This window comes from Mobula hypostoma, chromosome 23 (genome assembly GCF_963921235.1).
Source record: "Mobula hypostoma chromosome 23, sMobHyp1.1, whole genome shotgun sequence".
Classification (NCBI taxonomy): domain Eukaryota; kingdom Metazoa; phylum Chordata; class Chondrichthyes; order Myliobatiformes; family Myliobatidae; genus Mobula; species Mobula hypostoma.
Window position 1 is genome coordinate 47436436 of NC_086119.1, and position 22854 is coordinate 47459289.

The 22854-nt window shown below is 44.8% G+C and overlaps 1 protein-coding gene across 1 annotated transcript in view; it reads left to right on the top strand.

Moving 5' to 3' along the window:
- The window catches only part of LOC134336727 (GAS2-like protein 2A), a 47734-nt gene that overhangs the window by 17026 nt on the left and 7854 nt on the right, over positions 1–22854 (top strand). Inside the window, exons 3-5 of the mRNA XM_063031139.1 lie at positions 7616–7723; positions 11280–11376; positions 13452–13758. Of these exons, the coding sequence (XP_062887209.1) occupies positions 7616–7723; positions 11280–11376; positions 13452–13758 (512 nt within the window). The remainder of the gene's footprint in view (positions 1–7615; positions 7724–11279; positions 11377–13451; positions 13759–22854) is intronic.

The following is a 22854-nucleotide window of genomic DNA, read 5'->3' on the forward strand; positions in this document are numbered from 1 at the left end:
CCATAGATCCTTCTTGGATCTCCTGTAACTTTTATGGTCACCAGACTTGAATGCCCTGATCTGGCGCTCAGCAGATTTTGGTTCTCGTGGTTCATCCAGGGCTTCGGATTGGGGAAGACTCTGAACTAATTTGGGGGGACACACTCATCTGCAGCTGTTTTAATAAAGTCCGTTGCAGCCACGGTGTACTCATTCAGATCCACAGATGAGTCCTTGAACATGGCCCAATCCACTGACTAGAAACAATTCCCTAGCAGTTTCTTTGCCTCCTGTGGCCACCTCTTTGTTGTCTCAATCTCTGGAACTTTGCTCTTTAGCCTCTTCCTGTGTACTAGTAAGAAAAGGACAGGGCAGCGACAATGAATTCTACAGATTCATCACCTTCTGGTGAAAGAAATTCCTCCTTATCTTTGTTCTGAAGCAACATCCTTGAGTCAGTGCCCTCTAGTCGTAGACTCGCCTGCTATTGGAAGAGTGCCCTTGGGTTTCTTTGCCAATCTCTGTGACCTCTGACCTGAGACTCCAGGGGAAGAGGGGTTCTTCATATGTCCTCTATCAGAAACCACGTTGTTCATTACTATCGCATGGACCTTTTCTGCTCTAAGTAATAGTTTCCTGCCTTTCCTAGTCCCTCATGACTGAAGTTTTTTCTCATTGTACCATTCCTAAAATCATGAGATAGTTGCGCTACAGAAGGAGTTTGGTCCATCTTGACTATCCTGGCTCTCAACTAAAGCGACTCACTAGCTCAGTCCCCGTGGCCCTTTCTCTATGGCCTTGCAGATGTTGCTTACCCAGGTCTTTATCCAGTGTCCTCTTGACAGCCTTATTGGATTCCAGCACCACTTCAGCATCTAGAGCAATCTGACCACATGTTCCCCTCTCTCTCACAATTTATACTTGTGACCTCCAATCTTCAGCCTTTCCACCAACAGGAACATCTTCCCATCATCCAAACTGGTCATATCCTTATTCATTTTATAAACCTACCAGTTCTCCCCTTGGCTTTCTTAGATGAAAACCAGTCCCAGCTTCTCTAATCTGTCCTTGTGGTTGTAATTGTTGTAATACCCCAGTCCCTTTCTGAACCCCTATAAAGGCTTCACATCTTTCTTAAAAACAGGTGACAAAAATTGAATATAGTTCTCCAGTTGATGCCAGACCTGTGTTTAGTGACTGTTCAGCATGCGTTCTCTGCTTTTACACCCTGTGCCTCTATCCATGAAGCCCAGAACTGTGTATACCACTCTGAATTACTTGAACACCAAGGCTTCAGCTGATCAAGTAGGTGGCTCAGCATCATCTTCGCAAGGGCAGTTAGGTATAGAATTGAAGATGCTGGTGCTCATCCAAGACTAGATGTCAAACAAGCCATGGAAGTAGTGAGATAAGTCTGAGCACAGGGCTGGGCTGGAGACTGGGAGTGATGGCAAGTTGTTACTAAAATTTATTGGAATAATTTCAGTCAGGGTCAAGATGTAAAGAAGGCCCAAGAGGCTCTAAGGAATGAATTCTTCCGCATCTTAAGTCCCACAGTGGACCTAGTTTCTACAAATAAACCTTGCTATTGTTCTTCTAAAAATTTCTCCATAGTCTTGGACAATGATAGGAGCAGACGGTATGGAAAAATACTTCATTTGAGGAAGGCTAATTAAAATGCTACTGGGCTGGAACTTGGGAGAAAACTTTCTTGAAAGTGCACAGTGGAAATATGGCAGTTGTTTAGGAAGCACTAGCACAGGGTTCTGGACAGGGAAAAGAAAGTTGGGTGAAGGAAGCATGGTTGACAAGAGAGTAGCAACTTTTAATCAAGAAGAAGAAAGTATACTTAAGGTTTTGGAAGCAAAGTTAAAACGGAGCTCTTAAGAGTTATAAGTTAGCCAGAAAAGAACTTAAGAAGGGACTTGGGATAGCTGGAAGGGGACGTGAGAAGGCCTTGGTGAGTTGATATAGAGAAAACCCCCAGGGCGTTCTGCACATACGTGAAGAACAGGCTGATGACTAGAATAAGGGTAGGTCTGAGCCGGGATACAAGAAGAAATGTGTCTGGGAGAGGTCCTTAATGAATACTTCACTTCACAAGTGAGAAGTGTAATGTTTTGTAACTCCAAGCATAAAACTAATCAAAAAAGACACAGGGACTCCACGATAATGTGTGTACTTAAGTTTTGTTTTTACTTTAGTGAGGCATGCACTTATGAAGTGGTGGTGTAGTGATGTATGCCATTCACATACTTTTACATTATGATTATGGTTATGAGGAGACACAGTCCCCTTTTATTGTCATTTAGTAATGCATACATTAAGAAATGATAAAAATGTTTTTCCAGAATGATATCATGAAAACACATGACAAACCAACTTAAAAACTAACAAAAAGCACATAATTATAACATATAGTTACAACAGTGCAAAGCAATACCGTAATTTGATAAGAACAGACCACGGCACAGTAAAAGTCTCAGAGTCTCTCACAAGTCCCATCATCTCACACAGATGGTAAACCTCCAGCGCTGCCAGCTTGCCGATGCACCATCCCGGAAGCATCAGACCACAGTCCAACTTCGAGTCCATCCGAAAACTCTGATCGTCCGACCACCTCTTCAACACCGAGCACCGAGCACCATCTCTGCTGAGCGTTTCGACGCCGGCCCCAGCAACAGGCGATAGGCAAAGCCGAGGATTTGGGGCCTTCGTCTCCGGAGATTCTCGATCGCACAGTAGCAGCGGCAGCGAAGCGGGCATTTCAGAAGTTTCTCCAGATGTTCCTCTGCGCTTCTCACGGCTGTCTCCATCAAATCCGGATTGTGCACGGCACCCCTAGTTACACATATCGATATTCATTCGGAATGGCCGCGTGTGCTGCGTTGCGTCGCCATCTTCTCCTCCCTCCTACATATAACCCATAATAAATTACGTGAACAACAAAGAATGCTTAATCAAACAATATATTCAAAATATTACTTAAATATTACTGAAATATTAAATGCACAACACTCCTTCCTGCTTGGCTGTAAACTCTAACTCAATATAGAGTGCATCTCAACTTGTACGTAGTATAACTCTCGAACAGATTGAAGTGACGGGAAAAACAAGCCGTGGTCAACGGTGCGTGACGTTCATGGAGGCGTGCACTTATGACATGGTGGCATAATGATGTTCGCTATTTTACATATAACCCGTAATGAATTATGTAAGCAACAAAGAATACTTAATCAAACAATATATTTACAATATTACTCAAATAACTTAAATAGTAAATACACAGCAAGAGGGACTTTGATGAATGTGAGGTCAGCAGAGAACATGAAGTTAAAAAAAAAAAGAGGATGTGCTGGATCTTTTGAAAAACTTGAGTACAGCTAAGTCCCAGGCCAGAAGGAATTATACCCTGGTTACAATGGGAAACATGGGAAGGGATTTCTGCACCCTGCCAATGATTTTTTGCATCTTCACAGGCCACAGCAGTAATACCAGAAGATTGGTAAAGAGAGGCAAATTCTGTTCTTTTGTTCAAGAAAGGTAATAGAGATGATCCTAGGAATCATAGACTAGTGAGTCTTGCATCGGTAGTGGGCAAACTGTTAGAGAAGATTCTTAGTCAGGAGTTACATGTATCTGGAGAAGCATAGTCTGGTTAGGGAGAGTTAGCATCACTTTGAAAGGGGCAGAATGTAGCCCATGAGTCCAATTGACGTTTTTGTGAGGGGAACTCGCAGCCTTTGAGCCTGATTGACTTTCTCAAAGAAGTGAAAAAACAAATTGATGAAGGTAGAGCAGTGGATGTGGTGGTTATGAATTTTAATAAGCCATTTGACAAAGTTCCCTATGGTGGACTCATTCACAATGTCAGGAGGCGTGGATTTAGGGAGAATTGGCTGTGTGAATTTGAAATCGGCTTGACAGGGGGTGATAGTAGATGGGGTATAATCTGCCTGGAGGTGTGTGACTAGTGGTATCCTGCAGGTATCTGTTCTGGAAACATTTCTTTGGGATTTTTATAAATGACTTGGATGAGAGAGTGAAATGATGGATTAATAAGTTTGCAGTGACTCAAAGTTTGGTGGTGGTGTGGATAATGTAGGAGATCTTCACAGGTTACAACAGAGCACTGCTGGGCTGAGAAATGAGAAAAATGATCCAATATCTATCGCGCTTGGTACAGGTCACTTGACCAGTGCACACTTGTGGGCAGCTTTCCTCTCAGCCTTCCTGGTTAGCTGATGTCGAGGGCGGTGGGCTGTGAATCTTCCCTTCCCTTGATGAAGTGTCCATTAACTCATCTGCTGGTTTCCTATCTTCATCAGCAGAGGAAGCTTCTGCAGCTTCCTTGGGTTCCTCATCGGTTCACTGGCATATATCATCCAAATGTTGCCTAATATTCATTAGCTCAAGTTCTGCTCCCTGACTGACAACTCCGGACAACAGTCACTGGACAGTTTTCTTCCTGCGAGATGCGTGTGTAGGCGTTGTCTCTGGCACCAGACATTTCCGGCCTGGTGTGCATATCGTATTCTTGTTTCAATGCTTCTCGCTGCAAATTGGCTCCTGGACGGCTGGCTGTAGATCTAATCTTCCGCGTACTGTGCGGCTAAACGTTACTTATGCGGGTGATGCACTTGTAAGTTCATTTAGGGTAACCCGATACTGGAAAGGAAGCTGCTTAATTTTGTCATCAGGTCACCCTGTGTTTGTTTGGAAAGGCATCATTTCACTGTTGGTACCACCAAGCCATTTGATGCTACATGGTATGGAGCTGTTGAGAGATGCCTAATGCCATTATTCTCAAGAAATTGCTTAAATTCTGCACTGGTGAAGGCAATCTGTATCACAGCTACTCTCTGTATCTGATCAAGTTCATTTCCTACCTTTGTGCCCACCACATATGGCACTGGGTGAGCCTTGTAAAACTTTACTTAAATTTAGACTTAGCTGCTGGACCACGGTAACAACCCAAAGTGTCAGCTTGGAAAATCTGCTGGTGCCTTTGTAAGAGGGATATCAATGCTGGGCTCCCCCCAGTATGGTTGATGCCAGACAGAATTGATGGCATCTTTTTAATCCAATTTCCATCCAGCAGATTAGGCTGTTGGCCTCCCCCTGACCCCATGAGTGGTTAAGTGAAACAGGTACCCTTGGTGAACCACTGTGGCTGTAAAAACACCACGTACGTCCTTGCTAGCTCCTGTGTGGCCGCAGAACATCGAGTTCAGCAGTTGTAATTTTGGAATCTGGTATAAGAATAATTCAAGTACTAAGAGGACAGCTGACCCAGCATCCAGCTCAAGTCTCACAGGTTGTTTGTCTACTTTGAGTGTAACAAAGTAAGGATGCTGTTTCAGTGGCCCAGTCACGGGTTTGGGCAAGAGTGGCCACTGCTATGCTCCAGCTATCTCTGTGTGGAGCTGATGCATTTTGCCATTTTCTCATAGAGTGTTGCTTAGAGGAACACACCTTCTCGAAGTGTCATACCTACTGACAGGACTGGCCAACTGTCTTTTGCTGCTTGAATTCCGACCATTGGGCATGACTTTCTTCACTGTGGAATCTCTGGCATCTCTGTGGAGGCTTACGCGACCTCCATGGAGTCTGCAGGCTGCGGGTATGTATTCCCTGGCAAACAGGGATGTTTTTGGAAGGGAATTAAGTCTGTGTAAAGCTTCTCTTGACTGGTCAAAGAACACTGAGGCTGTCTACAAGAAGAGTCAGAGGTTTCTTTATTTCCTGAGGAGACTGAGGTCCTTTAACATCTGCCGGATGATGCTGAGGATGTTCTACGAGTCTGTGGTGGCCAGTGCGATCATGTTTGCTGTTGTGTGCTGGGGCAGCAGGCTGAGGGTAGCAGACACCAACAGAATCAACAAACTCATTCGTAAGGCCAGTGATGTTGTGGGGATGGAACTGGACTCTCTGACGGTGGTGTCTGAAAAGAGGATGCTGTCCAAGTTGCATGCCATCTTGGACAATGTCTCCCATCCACTACATAATGTACTGGTTGAGCACAGGAGTACATTCAGCCAGAGACTCATTCCACCCAGATGCAACACAGAGCGTCATAGGAAGTCATTCCTGCCTGTGGCCATCAAACTTTACAACTCCTCCCTTGGAGGGTCAGACACCCTGAGCCAATAGGCTGGTCCTGGACTTATTTCCTGGCATAATTTACATATTACTATTTAATTATTTATGGTTTTATTACTATTTGATTATTTATGGTGCAACTGTAACGAAAACCAATTTCCCCTGGGATCAATAAAGTATGACTATGACTGCCTCCTGGTGGTGAGTTGTGGAGCATGCTTAGTCCCAGGACAAATTGTACTTTTCAGACAAGATGCTCTCCTGTGTCCACCCATATGGGACTCCCACAATCTATGCTTGAATAAGCATAATTCCTTTGGAATTTGCTCAGAGGAAAATCTTTGCACTTGCTTTCCTGTACTGTTAGGGTGATGAAATAACCTGTTTTTGTCAGGGGTCTGCCATAGCTGTGAGAACCTATAGTGTGCTGTAAAGACATTGTTTGGCTTCCATGAAACATTGCACAAAGCCTCAGAAGCGTCTGTCAGTTCAGATTTATTCTGTAGGTGCAGAGTATTAAAGTATTTCTGTCCGAGTTCTCCCAAGTGTATGTGCAGCTTGAGTTTTACTGATTCCTTTCCCGCTGGTGTTAAGATTGGTAGGAGTTGGATTTGATGAGCCACTTTGTCTTGAATCGGTTTGAGTCTTAGGTGTTGTTGAAGTTGCAATTTGTATAGGCAGGTCAACCATATTCTTGACTTGGTCTTGCTGATGCTGGAAAGGGCATGAAATGTCTCACTTTGGGCTACTCATCCTCTAATCTACTATTGTAGGCATGGTATTTATGTGGTGCCCCACTGTGTTTCTGGTTAATGGTGACCCTCTGGATATTGATAGTAATTCATGCACTAAGTAATAGCAAGAGCAGGTGTTTGACTCTCTTTTGGAGATTGATAAAGCCTGGTAGTTCTGTTGCACGTCCATCCATCCATCAGTATGCACCAGAGGTCAGAAACAAACCTGTGTGGCTCTGTTCCACCCCCCCCCCCCCCAGAATGTGTCATCAGTAAAGACTCTACCACCTCCAAGACGACCACAACCTTGACATTTGATTTGGTGGCTTGCATACCTCAATGACCTGGAGAGCTATGTTAGCTGGAGTCAGAGCTTTATGCTTTAGCTTTTGGTAGGGTCACCCATGCCAAACAGGTCAACGTGTAGAGGCCAGGCTAAGTGTGGTCCAACGGTCCTCCGGGTTTGGGGGTAAAACTCAGGGTTAGCAACACTGGCTGGTCAATCAGAACTGTTATAGAAGCAGCAACGAAGTATCCTTCTACGTCTGAGTGCGACGGTATTCCTGAGTCTCCACCCAGGACTTGCATGACTGACAGTAGTGAAAACCGAGAGGAAGCTGCTGACATTGCAGAGGAATCCCTGAGCACCGCCAGAGATGGAGGGGCAGAGATTGCTGCCCCGAATGCCAGTGGTGTAATGGGCAGTAAGTAAAGACTACTGATTGTGAGGTGTTTGAAGAAGTGTTGAAGTTGTAAAAGAAGAATTTTAAATGCACATTCCTTTTATTTTTAACCCACAGGTTTGCCATCTTGTGAGTCGCTGCACCTGTCCAGAGCAGTTTCCCATGGTGAAAGTCTCTGAAGGGAAGTATAAGGTGGGAGACTCCAGCACCTTGATTTTTGTGAGGGTGAGTGAGATATTCATTTCTCAGCTCTTGACTTTTCAAGTGATTATCCAGGGATTTTCTGCATCCACCGTTCTTCTAGACCAAGAGTTGCAAAGTCAAAGCCAAGTTTATTGTCATATGCACAAGTATATGTATGCACAGGTACAATGCAAAGCTTACTTGAAGCAACATCACAGACACATAGCATCAGATAAGGAGCATTCAAAGAAAAAAATAAATTATACTACTAGAGCAAAAAGCAAACAATGTCAATTGTAGTGCAAAGTGATCAAAGTGGTCATGCTGCACTGAGATAATGATTATGGAGGTGCAAGGTGTTTCAAGAACAGAATGGTGAAAGGATGCAGCTGTTCGTGGTTTGGGACTTTAGGCTTCTATATCTCTTGCCCAGTGGTAGCTGTGAGGTGGCCCAAATGATGAGATCTTTGATGGATATTGACTTCTTAAGGCAGCACCTTGTAGATATTTCCAGTGGTGAGGAAGGATGTGCCCATGATGTACTGGACAGAGTCCACCCTGAAGATTCTTGCGTTCCTGTGCCATACAAGGCCATGATGCAGCCAGTCATCTGAAAAAGTTTGTTAGAGTGATCATTGAGATAACTTTCTAAAAAAGTAAATCTTCACTATTCTAGAGGTATTAAGGTTGTACTTCAATGGACGTCCTCCTACTGTTGAAGGTAAATCCACACCCCCAGGTCATTGACTTTTTTGTCCACGGTGGTAACTGCTTGAAGGGAAGGGGTGGAGCAAGAGCTGGCAGGTGATGCATGGATCCAGGTGAGGGGGTGATGGAAGATTGGCAAGGGGAGAGTGGGAATAGTGCCAGAAAGGGATAGGTGGAAGTGACGCAGGACTGAAGAAGATGGAAACTGATAAGAGATGAAGGTGGAGCATGGAATGAAGGTACTGGGGCGGGTGGGGGGGGAGGTTAAGGAGGACATAGTGGGGGAAAGGAATCGGGAGGAATATGTGGGTGATGGATTGATGGGAAGGGTGGAGGAGGGCAAAGAGACATGATGACAGGGTCAAGGTGGATCAGGAGGAATGAGAATAGGGGACAGAGAGGGAGCAGTTTTGCTGGAAGTTAGAGAATTCAGTGTTGAACCACCAGGTTGTAGACCACCCAAGTGGACTATAAGTCTAGTTCCTGTAGTCTGCTTCGAGCTCACCTTGGCAGTAGAGGATGCAGAGGACAGACATGTCAGCATGAGAATGGGATGGGAATTAAAGTGCTGGTACTGGGTGATCCAACGATTATGGCAGATTCACCTGTACTGTTATGGGAGGGGGAACACTGGCAGCTCAGTTAACCCTCTGATGGTCTAAACTGAGCTAAAGACAGAAAACTAATCTCCTCTGAGGGAAAGAGTGTATAATAGATTTATTCAAACAACAGCAAACAACAGTCCTGACGAAGGGTGTCAGCCTGAAGCGTCGACTGTACCTCTTCCTAGAGATGTTGCCTGGCCTGCTGCGTTCACCAGCAACTTTGGTGTGTGTTGGTTGAATAGATTTATTCAAACCCTTTGAGGATGGATCTAACTGAATCAACAAAGAGGAGCCAATGAATAAAGTGTATTTGGATTTCTGAAAGGCTTTTGTTAATCTGCACCTGATAACAGGTCAGGAGGACCTAAGGAAGTAGGAACAATAGGGCATTTGACCCCTCAAGCCTACCCCATCGTTCAGTATGTTCATGGCTGATCCTCTCCAAGCACTTATTCCTCTACTGTGACCCTCATTTCACCAAAATTTTAAACATTTAAAGGCTCTTCAAGGTCTGCCAGTGATCCAGTCTCCACAAACCTTGAGTGCAGAGAATCCCAGAAATTCACCACTCCCTGTGGAAAAAGTTTTAAATGACCATGCTCTTAGCCTTAACTATGTTCCCTCATTTGAGATTCTCCCATTAAAGCAGGGGTTCCCAACATTTTTTATGCCATGGACTCCTACCATTAACTGAGGGCTCTGTGGACCCCAGACTGGGAATCCTGGTTCTAGAGGATGCATCCCACCTACCCTCTTCATGCCCCCTAAAGATCTTGTGTGTTTCATTAAGATCACCCCTCTTTCTTCTAAATTGTGAAGAGTACACTGTAGATTGTTACGTACCCCGTAACTGGGTTGCCAAACCAGCAGAAATGGATCACTCAGTTGGAGTCTGGATTACTAGAACTAAGAAAGTTTTATTAAAGAAACAAGCAACACAGTAATCGAAAGGATAATAAATGCAACAGTTCAGCAATGATAAACACACATGTGCACAGAATTAAGAGAACAGCATCAATCAAGCTCTATCGTTGTCTAGGGGTAAATGACCAAATTTCAAAGTGACACAAAAGTTCAGTCCAATTTAGTTCAGTTCGCAGTAATTGTTGCCATGGTGATGGACAATGTGGGGGGAGAGAGAGAGAGAGAACAGGAACGACTGATCATTCCGACACGGCTTCACTCACAGACCGACGATATGGCTCACAAGCAGCTTTTGGGCGGGTCCTTGGTGATGTCACCTGAGGTCACCGACTGTGACCCCTCCTCCAGATGCGGTCGATCCTCTGCAGTGAACCCGGCACCCAAGCAAGGGCGGACACACACCGGGTTCCCGCTGATCGTACCTTTCCACCCTGTGCGTTGTCCGGTACTTCCCACCGACTCGTGAGAGGCGCACCGCTTCCAGGGTCTCGTTACCTCGGGTGTCGTGTGTGTCCTGCCTTAGCGAACCTGTCCCTTTTTATCCCCCTACTGGGGTATCGCCTGTCCATCACTTCAAACAGTTCAGGGTTCAAAGGGGGAGCCGCTCCAGACAGCTCTCTCTCCCCCGTCCCTTCATTACACATCTCCAGACGCTGCTCCATTGTTCCTTATCTCTCCTTCCCCTGAGGACAGGTGGCAGACCACTTGCTGATGTCACTGATGCTAACCCAGGCCAGCAAACATCTTAATTTTATGTGTATTCTCGTCACAAGATGTACTTCCTTTAGTCACTCATGATAGAGCAACCCTCTTGTTCCAGGAATGAGCCTAATGAATCTCTTTTGGACTGCCTCTAATGCCAGTGAATCCCGGCACTTTTCCGTGATTAAAGATTTGGTTATAACACAGAAGCAAAGCAATAGGGCTAAGTGGGATATTTTCCAGTGCAGCTTCTCTCCATTTCCCCCTGCAGTCCCCTGCCCCTTTCTGAAACTTAACTGTTTTAACCTGAATTATTCTGACACGTTAACTCAGTTTCACTCTCCACAGATGCCGCCTAGCTTCCCAAATATCGGATTTTATTGAATTGAATTACTGGACAAGGACTAGATCAAATTATTATTGACCATGTGACAATTGCCAGTTGTTCTATCAAACTGGCAATTTTACTTATCCTTGGACACCAATTCCATGTTTTGATCCTGAAATACCATCTTTGATTCTTACATAAAATTCACCGCAAGCTGAATTTATGTGCTGCAAACTGTTCCAGAAATGAAATTAAGAATGTAGAATTGTGTAGCTTGTTGTTGAACACAAGACATCAACGCTCCTGATGTTCTTCTGCTGTTTTTCCACAGATTTTACGGAACCATGTAATGGTGCGTGTGGGTGGGGGTTGGGACACCTTGGAACATTACCTCGACAAGCACGACCCGTGCCGTTGTACATCGCTCAGTAAGTGCCAGCTGGTTAAGAATGGGTTAACTTGCGAGGACAGGGGTAGGCAGCAGGCAGACCAGGACGTGACAATAACTGAGTAACGGGACCAACCAATTCAAAGTTTTGCTCCACTAATCACTTTGTTCACCTCACTCTTCATGAAGTTTTTCTTTGGGATAACTTGGGTAAGATTCTGGAAGTTGCCAGGCACTGGAGAAAACCTTCATTTCCCATGAAGGAGGTGGGTAACCCATATTCCCATGGATACTTAGGAACAATTGATGAATACTGCTCTGGTAGGCAGGGCCCAGGTACTGAACATGGTAGGCTGATTGAAAGGATCCAAGATCCACTTTACATTGGCCTGGCTGTAATTGTTTTGCATGTTTACTCTTTCACTGTTCTTACACACCCTCCAGCCTCCTCCTGTCTTCATCGTGCTGAAGGGCCGAGGGGGTAATGGTCTCTAATGATCATCCTATCAAGTGGACTTTGGAAACAGAGTTCAGGTGAAGGAGATTCATCCTGCTCTCTGTGTGCTGAGCTACTCAGTACCAGTCAGCAAGGCTTCCAGGCAGGCAACTTCAAAGTATCTTTATTATCAAAGAATAAATTATACAATCTTGAGATTTGTCTGCTTACAGGTAGTCACAAAACAAGAATCCCAAAAGAACCCAGTTAAAGAAACAAAATAAATAAAAGACCAACATCGATGCGCAAGAGAAAGAAAAGGAAACACAAACCATGCAAACAATTGAAGTGAACAACAGCGTTCCAAACCAAATTGAGTCCTCCGATCCGAACCCCGGAATAGGCCCACAGCCTCACATATCGGTTCGTCATATTAGTGGTCATGGAGCATATCAACTGGGGTAGTCTTCGTAGCCTCAGTGTCACGGAGAGAGGTGTGACCATTGCAGAGAGTGAGCGAAATCAGCTCTTGCCTCAGATTCTGTCACCTTTTCTTTTCAGCCTATCTGGCCAACGTTTAAATTGACCAAATAACGGACTCATCCCTGTTTCTGCGGCAAATTGTGTTAAATTATGGCCGCAAAAGGTGTTTTTAGTGATGCTTTTAGTCGGGTTTCGTAACTTTCTAACTACCAGTGAGCTGTCAGTAGTGCCATCTTAACTGACAGACTGTGGCTTGTAAAACTCCTTGAGCAGTAGGGAGGGAAATGGGCAGAATATTGTTCATTAACATAGTGGTTAGCACAGTACTTTACAGTACCAACGACCCGGGTTCATTTCCCATTGCTGTCTGTAAGGAGTTTGTACGTTCTCCCTGCGGCCTTGCAGGTTTCCTCTGGGTGCTCCGGTTTCCTCCCACAGTCCAAAGACGTACCGGTTGGTCATTGTAAATTGTCCCATGATTGGGCTCGGGTTAAATCGGGGGTTGCTGGGCGATGTGCCTCGAAGGGCTGGAAAGGCCAATTGCGCGCTATTCTCAATAAAAAAAATGTTATCAGAGAATAGCTGTTAACAGTTAAGGGGTTTATTAAAAAGATCACATTAAGAAAGACATATCACAAGTGTAGGAAGTTGGAATAGGGAGTCAGAGGCAAACGATCAAGGAAAATTTGGCAGAGAAGATCTGGTGCCTGTTGAGTTCCTATTCTCATTACACATGTAAGTAACCTGGAATGAGCATTTGGGTGAATTGTGCTGAATTTGCCAGCGTCTCCGAGTTATGGGCACAGCAAATAGCAAGAAAGGTGTTGACAGGATAGGAAGAAGAGTGGCAGACACCGTTAAAAGTAAAGAGATATGTTAGTAAGAAGGGGTCAAGGAACTGTACATTAAGGAATAAGAATATTAAAAGATGGGAAGAGGAACATTGAAAGAAGTGATGGTACAAGCAAATAAAGACACAGTGGATAGGATCCATAACATGTTGTCTATTGGCACAGAATATAAAAGGACGACATCTTGGTTTGGTTCCAATTTGAGTTTTGGGGGAGGTTCTGATTACATCATTTGTAGGAAGTCGGTGTAAACCTTGGGTCTAACCCCTATACATCAGCTATTGAGTAATATGGGTGTTGACCGATTTCTGCTGATTGATCAATAATCTCTTGAATTTTCAACAGCTCACAAGCAAATGTCAAGGTTCAGCAGCCCACACAGAACCGCCATGCCCACGCACGAGATCAAGGCTCGCTTGCCAACCAGGACAGACCAGCCAAACAAGCCACAGACAGCACTCATCCTGTCGAGGTCCCAAAGCCCCATGCCTCCAGTGGAGTGGAGACTGGCTGCACCCTCTGCCCCTTCCCTCAGGAATCACAATGCAGCTCCTCGATCCCCTTCGCCAGACATTCCCGTCACCTCTGGAGGTAACTCAATCAAGAGGAATCCCCGGGACAAGTCAGAACCACGGCAAATATTTAAAGCCAGGTAGAGGAACAGAAACTACATGCTTTAACACAGGACAGGGCCATCCGGCTGAGAAAACAATAGTTATTTTTGCCTGCCAAAATTATAAAGAATTTGGGACAAAGATGGGTAAAAAGAATAAGGTCAGAGCCCGCCATTACCTCTTTGCACAGGGCAACAAGCTCCAGGGAGAAGTACACTCCTCATTCTCACAGATTTACTAAACAACAATGGCATATTACTGATTTCAGCCTGTGTACCTTATCTATCTCATATCAACGTGCCCAACCCTGAACTTCACCTTGACTTGTGTGTTATAACTATCAACACTGGGTTCTCTCTTTACATCTGGTGAAATATTTGTTGAATGTAATGATAGACTACAAGATCATAAGACATAGGAGCAGAATTTTGCCTTTCAGCCCTTCAGGTCTTCTCTGCCATTTGAACATGGCTGATTTATTTTCCCTCCCGACCCCATTCTCCTCATTCTTCTGTCTTCCATAACCTTTGCCCTTATTAGCTGAGAACCTATCAACCTCTGCTTTAAATATACCCAGTGACTTGACTTCCACACTTGCTGTCTGTGACAATGAACTCCACCGATTCACCACCCTCTGGCTAAATTCCTCCTCATCTCTGTTCTTATAGGCTATCCTTTTATTCTGAGACTGCGTTCTCTGATTCTACACTCTTCCACTATTGGAAACGTCCTCTCCACCTTCACTCTATCTGGGTCTTTCAATATTCGGTAGGTTTCAATGAGATTCCACCCTCCCCACTCGGCTCTTCTAAGCATCAGCAAGTTCAGGCCCAGAGCCATCAAACTCTTCTCATATATTAACTGTCATTCCAGGGATTATTCTCATAAACCTTCTGGACCCTCTCTGATGCCAGCACATCCTTTCTTAGATATGGGGCCCAGAAAATGCTCACAATACTCCAAATCATTGTGGCACTTTAGGAAGTTCAGTAGTAAACTACAGAGAGCAAGATCTGACAAACAGGACTGAAATAACAGATTAGTTAGAAGTGTTGCACCTACGTTGTCAAATTTAGTATGAATGTGTCAGTCATTTGCAATCTGAGTTCTTTGATGATCTTAGGACTGGGTGCCTGCTTGATCTTTTCAAACTCGTCCTTAGTGCAATATACATCTTCCCCCTTCATTCCCCCCCACCCCGTCCAACATATGACCCAGGTATTTTATGGTCTTCAGGATGTTCTCAAAATTGTGTGGTTTAAATGTGTACTCCATGCTCTCTTAAATATTGGCTTGAGATCCTGGGTCTGCCTGTTTGGTGTTGAAATATAAATATCATCAGTATAGAACATTGCCCTTTTGATTCCTGACAGTACTTGCTTCATCACAGCCTGAGCAGGCACCAAAAGGTAAATGATTGAGCTGAAAAAAAAGCAACACACAAAATGATGGAGGAACTCAGCAGGCCATGCAGCATCTTTTAGAAAAGAGTAAAGGGACATTTCGGCCCGAGCCTCTTCATCTGGACTGGAGAAAAAAGATGAGAAGTCAGAGTAGAAAGGTTGGGGGGTTGTGGTGAGGAAGTACAAGGTGGTAGATGATAGGTGAAACCGGAGTGGGGGGGAGTGCGGTGAAGAGCTGGGAAATTGATTGGCGGAAGAGGTAAAGGGCTGGAGAAGGGGGAGGGGAAAGGGCAAGGAACACCAGAGGGAGGTGATGGGCCTGTGAGAGAGGGAAATGAGAATGGTGAAGGGGGAAGGGACGTTATCGGAAGTTTGAGAAATCAATGTTCATGCCATCAAGTTGGAGACTACCCAAACGGAATGTAAGGTGTTGCTCCTCCAAGCTGAGTGTGGCCTCATTGCGGCAGAAGAGGAGGCATGGACTGGCGTGTCAGAATGGGAAGCAGAATGGAAATGGGTGGCCACAGGGAGATCACATTTTTTTTGGCAGATGCAGTGTAGGTGCTCGCAAAGCAGTCTCCCAATCTACATTGAGTGTCACTCATGAAATGTTAATGTTTCATTTTCCTCCTTTACCAATGATTCAACCTGCAAATTAAACTTTAGGGAATCCTGCAGGAGCCTCTTTGCACCTCTGATTTCTGAGTTATCTCCCTGTTTAGAAAATAGTCTACACCTTTATACCTTTGCCCAAAGTGCATGCAACAATACCTTTCCCTACACTGTATTCCATCTGCCATTTCTTTGCCCTTTCTCTTAATGTTTCAAAGGTTTCAAAGATATATTTAATGTCAGAGAAATGTATACGATATACATCCTGAAATGCTTTTTCTTTGCAACCATCTATAATAACAGAAGAGTGCCCCCAAGAATGAACAAGAGTTAAATGTTAGAACCCCAAAGTACAGCCCCCAGCTCCTCTCCCTTCCGTGAGTAAGCGGCAGTGAGCAACAATCCCCCGTCCACCCACCAGCAAAAAAAGCATCGGCACCCACCATCGAGCACTCAAGCATGAGCAAAGCAACAGCAGAGACACAGATCTGCAGTACTCCAAAAACTACTCGTTCACCCGGTATTTGACATACCACAGGCTCTCCCTCTCCCTAATAAGGGAGAAAGAGGTGTCTCCATTTCACAGCGAGAGGGGAGACATAACAAACAACATCTCCCCCGACGACACACGGATCTCCTGCTGTGACACTGACCTTCGATCCGCCCGTCACCAGAGCCCCGAGATCCTAGGCCTCCGAAGTTCTTAGGCCGAACCCTTGCTGTGCTGAAAAACGGCCAGTTGTGAAACCCCAAGAATGGGTCCCATTGCCGCAGAAAACTTGGTGTGGTTTAACCGGGATTTTATGGAGATGCAACATTTGTGGCTCTTGAGCTCAATTCCCCAGCTAACGAAGGCCAACACACCATGCTCATGTAGCCTCCTGGTAAGCCTTAGGCTCGCTCAGCTCACTTTCGTCCAGGGAGAGCAGCCTTCGGCCCCGCCAAACTGGGTAATCAAGTTTGTGTGAATGCTGTGTGATGTACCCCACACCGCCAAATAACAGACAGCACACAATGTACGATTTACAGATTACACTTTATAGATCTTACTGGAACTATGTAATTAATGGAGATACAATATAAAAGGAAAGTAAAAGGCACCAAACTTATCAGAGTTCAACCACTTCGTGCACAACAGTTGGCACTCAATTACCGGGGTCTTCGTTCCACCATTCGATCCCCTCTGACCTCCTTGGCCCCCCTGCCTGGGACCAACCACAGTGGTCGACCAGAGTGCGTCCAGCACGTCCTTCCTCTTCAGTTCTCCTCCCGAAAAGCTCTTGGGCCTCGGACTCCCTTTTGGGTCTGATCCTCGCCCATCTTACAGCATCGCATCTCCTCTCTCTGTCCCCATCACGCCTTCTGCCCAGACCCCGCGAAAACAATAGCTTACAGATACACAGAAAGAATAACATCTATCCCAATTGGTTAGCAAATGAATACAATTCCCATTAACAGTAATTATAACCCAAACAAGCTGCTACAGTTAACTCAGCAGTTAACATTACAGGGAAGCCATTTTATTATATCATAACAAAGAAGCCATTTTATTAGCCTTAGCGAATAACATGAAAGAAGAAACCCCTTACACTCATTCATAACAACCCTATCAACTTGCATGGCAACTTTGAGAGAGCTATAGATGTGGACCCCAAGATCCCTCTATTTCTCCACACTGCTAAAAATCCTGCCGTTAACCTTATACATACTCTGCCTTCGTTTGACCTTCCAAAGTGTATCACTTCACGCTTTTCCAAATTGAACTCCATCTGCCACTTGTCAGCCCAGGTCTGCACCCGATCAATGTCCAGCTGTGATCTACACCAACGTTCTACACTATCCGCAACACCACCAACTTTGTGTCAGCTACAAACTTACTAACCCACTCTTCCACTTAATCATCCAAGTCATTTATAAAAATCACAAAGAGCTGGGCCCCAGTACCGGTCCCTGCGGAACACCACTGGTTACGGACATCCAGGCAGAATACCAGCCGTCAGCTCGTCGCAGTCCCATTGCCATCAGTTTCAAGTAATGCTGTTCAGGTGTAATTTCTTCATGTTTGTTTCATGTTCTATCTGTGGAATTCCTTGCCACAGGCAGCTGTGGAGGCCAGTAACTGGGTATATTTAAGGCAGAGGTTGATAGATTCTTGATTAGTCAAGGTAGGAGATTGGTGCTGAGGGGGAAAATCGATCAGCTGTGATGAAATGGTAGAGCAGACTGGATGGGCAAATGGCCTAATTCTGCTTCTATATCTTATGGTCTTGTGTTGTTCTCTACCCTCCCCCCGTCAATATGCAGCACTTAGCCAATGTTAAAATGTGTTTGGTGAGATCTCCAAGCAATAATAGAAACATAGAAAGCCTACAGCACAATACAGGCCCTTCAGCCCACAATGCTGTGCTGAACATGTACTCACTTTAGAAATTACCTAGGGTTACCCATAGCCCTCTATTTTTCTAAGCTCCATGTACCTGTCCAGGAGTCTCTTAGAAGACCTTATCGTATCCGCATCCACCACTGTTGCCAGCAGCCCATTCCATGCACTCACTACTCTCTATGTAAATAAATAAATAAATTTACCCAAGCATCCTCTCTGTACCTACTTCCAAGCACCTTAAAACGGTGCTCTCTCATGTTAGTTATTTCAACTCTGGGGAAAGCCTTTGACTACCCACACGATCAATGCCTCTCAGCATTTTATACACCTCTATCAGGTCACCTCTCACCCTCCATTGCTCCAAGGAGAAAAGGCCTCATAATGAACTTTTCCACATAAGAGACCCCAAAGAAATATTCGGGTGTTTTAGGTTGGGACAGGTTGAGGTGTCACCTAGGTCAGTGCAAACAGTGTCCTCATTATGAGAGAGATTCCCTTTCTTAGTTCCCAGAATTAAAGGGGAAATGTTACTGAGGAAGATATGAGATGCAGAGAATACAATGATAATGGAACTGTGTGACTGTTTTCTGTGTAATACTCAATGAGAAATCAACATAATTAAAACATTCCTGTAGAAGTGTTGTACCTCTCAGCCAGGCAGTGATCACAGTGAGCCTGTACAGGCAAATACCTGCTACTATTTAGCAGTTTACCCCAGGGAGGTATGAGGGAAAGCAGGGGAAAGACCTGCAGAAATTTCATCTCTAGCATCCTAAGTTTAGCAGAAACTGAGGGTGGTGTCCACACAGAACTGGATGGTGTCTTGTCATGAAGTAACAGTGGTGGAAAAGATATTCTGTGTTAAAGCCCTTACAGCTGGAAGAGCCTTGTGGCACAGTGTAGCCGCTGGTAGAGCTTTTGGCTCGCAGCTCCAGTGACCAAGGTTTGTGTGCAGTCTGCATGTGAAATGGCAAGAGCCCTCAGAACTGATACATGAAGCAATATTGATGTTAACCCTGAAGAGAAAGTAATTCCATTATTGCTCAAGTGACCCTCACCAGCATGTGATATACCTTTACGTTTCTGAATCCCAACGTCAGTGAGGTTAGCCAGATAGTATAATCCTCATTGCTTATTCTTGAAGTCCATAAGACCATAAGACACAGAAGCAGAATTAGACCATTCAGCCCATCAAGTCTGCTCTGCCATTCCATCATGGCTGATCCCGGATCCCACTCAACCCCATACACCTGCCTTCTCGCCGTATCCTTTGATGCTCTGACCAATCAGGAAACGATCAACTTCTGCCTTAAATACACCCACGACGCCTTGTTTCAATTGACCTCGTCTTCTCTTCTATTGCAGTTCCCCAAGTACTCAATCCCCCCACTCTTTAAATCCTGCCGGTGGTCCAGCCTCCACAACTTTCAGGGGTAGAAAATTCCAAGAATCTCACACCCTCAATGAGAAAGAACTCCGACACACCTTGGCTTTAAATGGCTGCCCCCTTGTTTAAGACTCTCCCATTGAATTTCTAGCCTTTCATGCTCCTTAACACTTTCTGCATTTCGATGAGGTTACCTCGCCATGTTATTAAATTCTACTGTTTTAAAGATACAACTGGTTTAGCTGATTTTACAGCCCTCATATCCAGGAATTAACATAATATGTTTAGACTGCCTCCAGTGCTATTATATTAATTTTGAGACACAGCATTGCAGACTTTGACTGCTTCTGGCGCGGAGACGGCTTCTTGATGTTATCTCTGAACTGTCAAACTTTGATTTCAAGGTTTGCTGTAAGCTCCGCAGCAGTGGGTATAGTTTCTGTGCACCGTTTAATTAAATTCTTTAATTATTTCATGTATCACTTTCTAGGGAACATAGCCCTGGTTCTGTGCAGCCCGTTGTTTATTTAGTACCATTGTTAGTCTAATGAAACTACATTTCACTTGCTTTAAGGCTGATATTGTCCTTCCCCACTGACCAATAACGTAGTCCAGTTGGTGTTTGACCAGACCTTTATATAACTACAGCATAACTTGTGTTCTCAGGTCACTTGTTCAAGAGCTACAATTCCATTCACCTTTCACAATCCTGTTTTTTTTTTGCATGACTGACAGTGAACCTGTTCAATATCAAGTGCCCTTGGAAATGATGAGTGGGATAATCTTGACGTTAGATTTTGGCTTTAGTGCTCAGGTGGGACAACACGGGGATGTCGGCGTACCAGGCGTGGGTGATGCTGCCCTGTGGTACATCTGCAGCTCTCTTCACACTAGTAGAAGAAATTAAACCAGAATGTAAAATCCATGCTGTTCATCATATTAGAATGTTGAAGCTAATTGAACCCCGTTGATTGTGACTACTTGTGAATATTTATCAGTGACAGCTAAAATGTAACCTTAAGTTCTGAGAGAGTGAGGGTGTTTAACAGTGCGACCTGTTTTACCAGTTCTCTGTGGGCTCTGTCGGAATACAGTTAACAATTAGGAACAGCAGTTGTTTGGGCTTATCTTGCTGGAAGCTGATGATTCTCCTGTGGGACTGTTAAATTGATTTGTGCCACCGCCCATTGCAATCTGCAGGGAAGATGGCCTGCCACAGGAGTAGAGCAGAGATGAGATAAAGCACTGACCATGGCCTTGCCCGGGGCAGTGCTCTGAAACTGCTGATCTCCAGTGTATCGGCACCGACTTCCTCTTAACCCTCGCACTGCTATGGTGTGACCTCCCATTTCCCCAGCTCACAAAGCTGTTGTATTGGTTCTGACGTGCAGTTAACAGAAGGGCCCTGGGTAAATGTTTTCACATCAGACGGGCTCTGTGCTCCTCCCACGGACATTGGAATGTCAGACTCGACAAGCACATTAAGATGATTGTCAGTAAAGTCCGTCTGGGTTGCAAGAGCTCATCCAGTCTCTTGCTCTGTCAGTGGGGACTTTTTCAAAAACCCATCAAGCTATGGAGGGGAATTGAAAAGGCAGGTCCCACAGTTAACAGCCTCGCTCTTTCATTATGTAAGGATGCTAACTATCTGTCACCAATAAATATTCACCAGGAAGATTTTAAAGATGAACTTCATTCTCTACTCTCTGGGGAGGCTGAAGCGAGCTAGACTACGTACTCGTGTCATTCTACACTTGCGGACCAGAGAGCATCGTAACAAGCTGCATTACTACATGCTACGGAAACTGCACTGCAGTGGACAGGAAAGATCTACAATGTGTAGTCAAGGCTGCCCAACCCACCACGAACACCAGCCTACCCACCATCAGGGACGTATATACAGAAAGGTGCAGGAAAAGGGCTAGTATCATCATGAAGGATCCCATCCACCCTGCTCATGGACTGTTTGTCCCACTCCCATCAGGGAGGAGGCCACTTTGCATCCATGTCAGGACCAACAGACTCAAAATCAGTTACTTTCCCCAAGCAGTAAGGCTAATCAACACCTCCACCCACTAACCCACCCCTCCACACCCCCAACCACCACTACTTTATCATTTCCTATCAGTCACCTTGCGTACAGACAAACCTGTACCAAGTGTCACATTATGGACGCACAAGCAATTTATGTATATATGTTATCCTACATAATTTATATTTACCGTGTTTTTAATTATTGTGGGTTTTTTTGTGCTGCATCAATTATTTTGCAGCACGGGAAATGACATAAAAGATCTTGAATCTTGGATTTGTCATGCCTACATCGAAACGTTGAAACATACGGTGAAAAACGATGTTTGTGCCAGATCATTATAGCAACGATTGTGTTGGGCAGCCCACAAGTCTTGCCATGCTTCCAGAGCCAATAGATTATGCACACAACACACCCCTAACCATATGCCTTTGGAATGTGGGAGGTAACCAGAGCACATGAGAAACCCATGTTGTCACGGGGAGAATATAGAGACTCCTTACTGGCAGTGGCAGAAAGCGATCACTATTAGTATTATGCTAACCACTAGAGTACAAGCTGCTAGTAGTCACAATCATTGGGGCTCAGTTAACTTCAATGATCTAACAGAATGCTCAATGTGGATTACATAATCTGGTTTAATTACTTCTAATGGGGTAAAGAGCTGGAGGGGATAGTATCATTGACCCACTGTGAATGTGCTCACCAAGTCATACAGTTCTATAGCACAGACACAGACCCTTCAGCCCAACTTTTCCATGCTGTACAAGTTGCCCTCTCCCATTTCCTTACATTTGGTCCTTATCTGTCATTGAGGCAGGGAAAGGATGGTAGGGTAAAAGAACCATGGTTTACAAAGGATGTAGCAAACTAGTTAAGAAGAAAAGAAAAGCTTACGAAAGGTTCAAGAAACTAGGTACTGTTAGAGCTCTAGAAAATTACAAGGGTGCCAGGAAGGAGCTCAAGAATGAAATTAGGAGAGCTAGAAGGAGCCATGAGAAGGCCTTGGTGAGCAGGATTAAGGAAAATCCCAAGGCTTTTCTATAAGTATGTGAAGAGCAAGAGGATGAGCTGTGTGAGAACAGGACCAATCAGGTGCAATAGTGGAAACAGTCGTGGAACTGGAGGAGGCAGTAGAGATACTTCATGAATACTTTGCTTCAGTATTCACCAGTGAAAAGGACTTTGGCAATTGTGGGAATGACTTACAATGGACTGAGATGCTTGAGCGTATAGACATTAAGAAAGAGGATGCACTGGAGCTGTTGGAAGGGATTAAGTTAGATAAGTCGCCGGGACTGGATGAGATATCCTCCA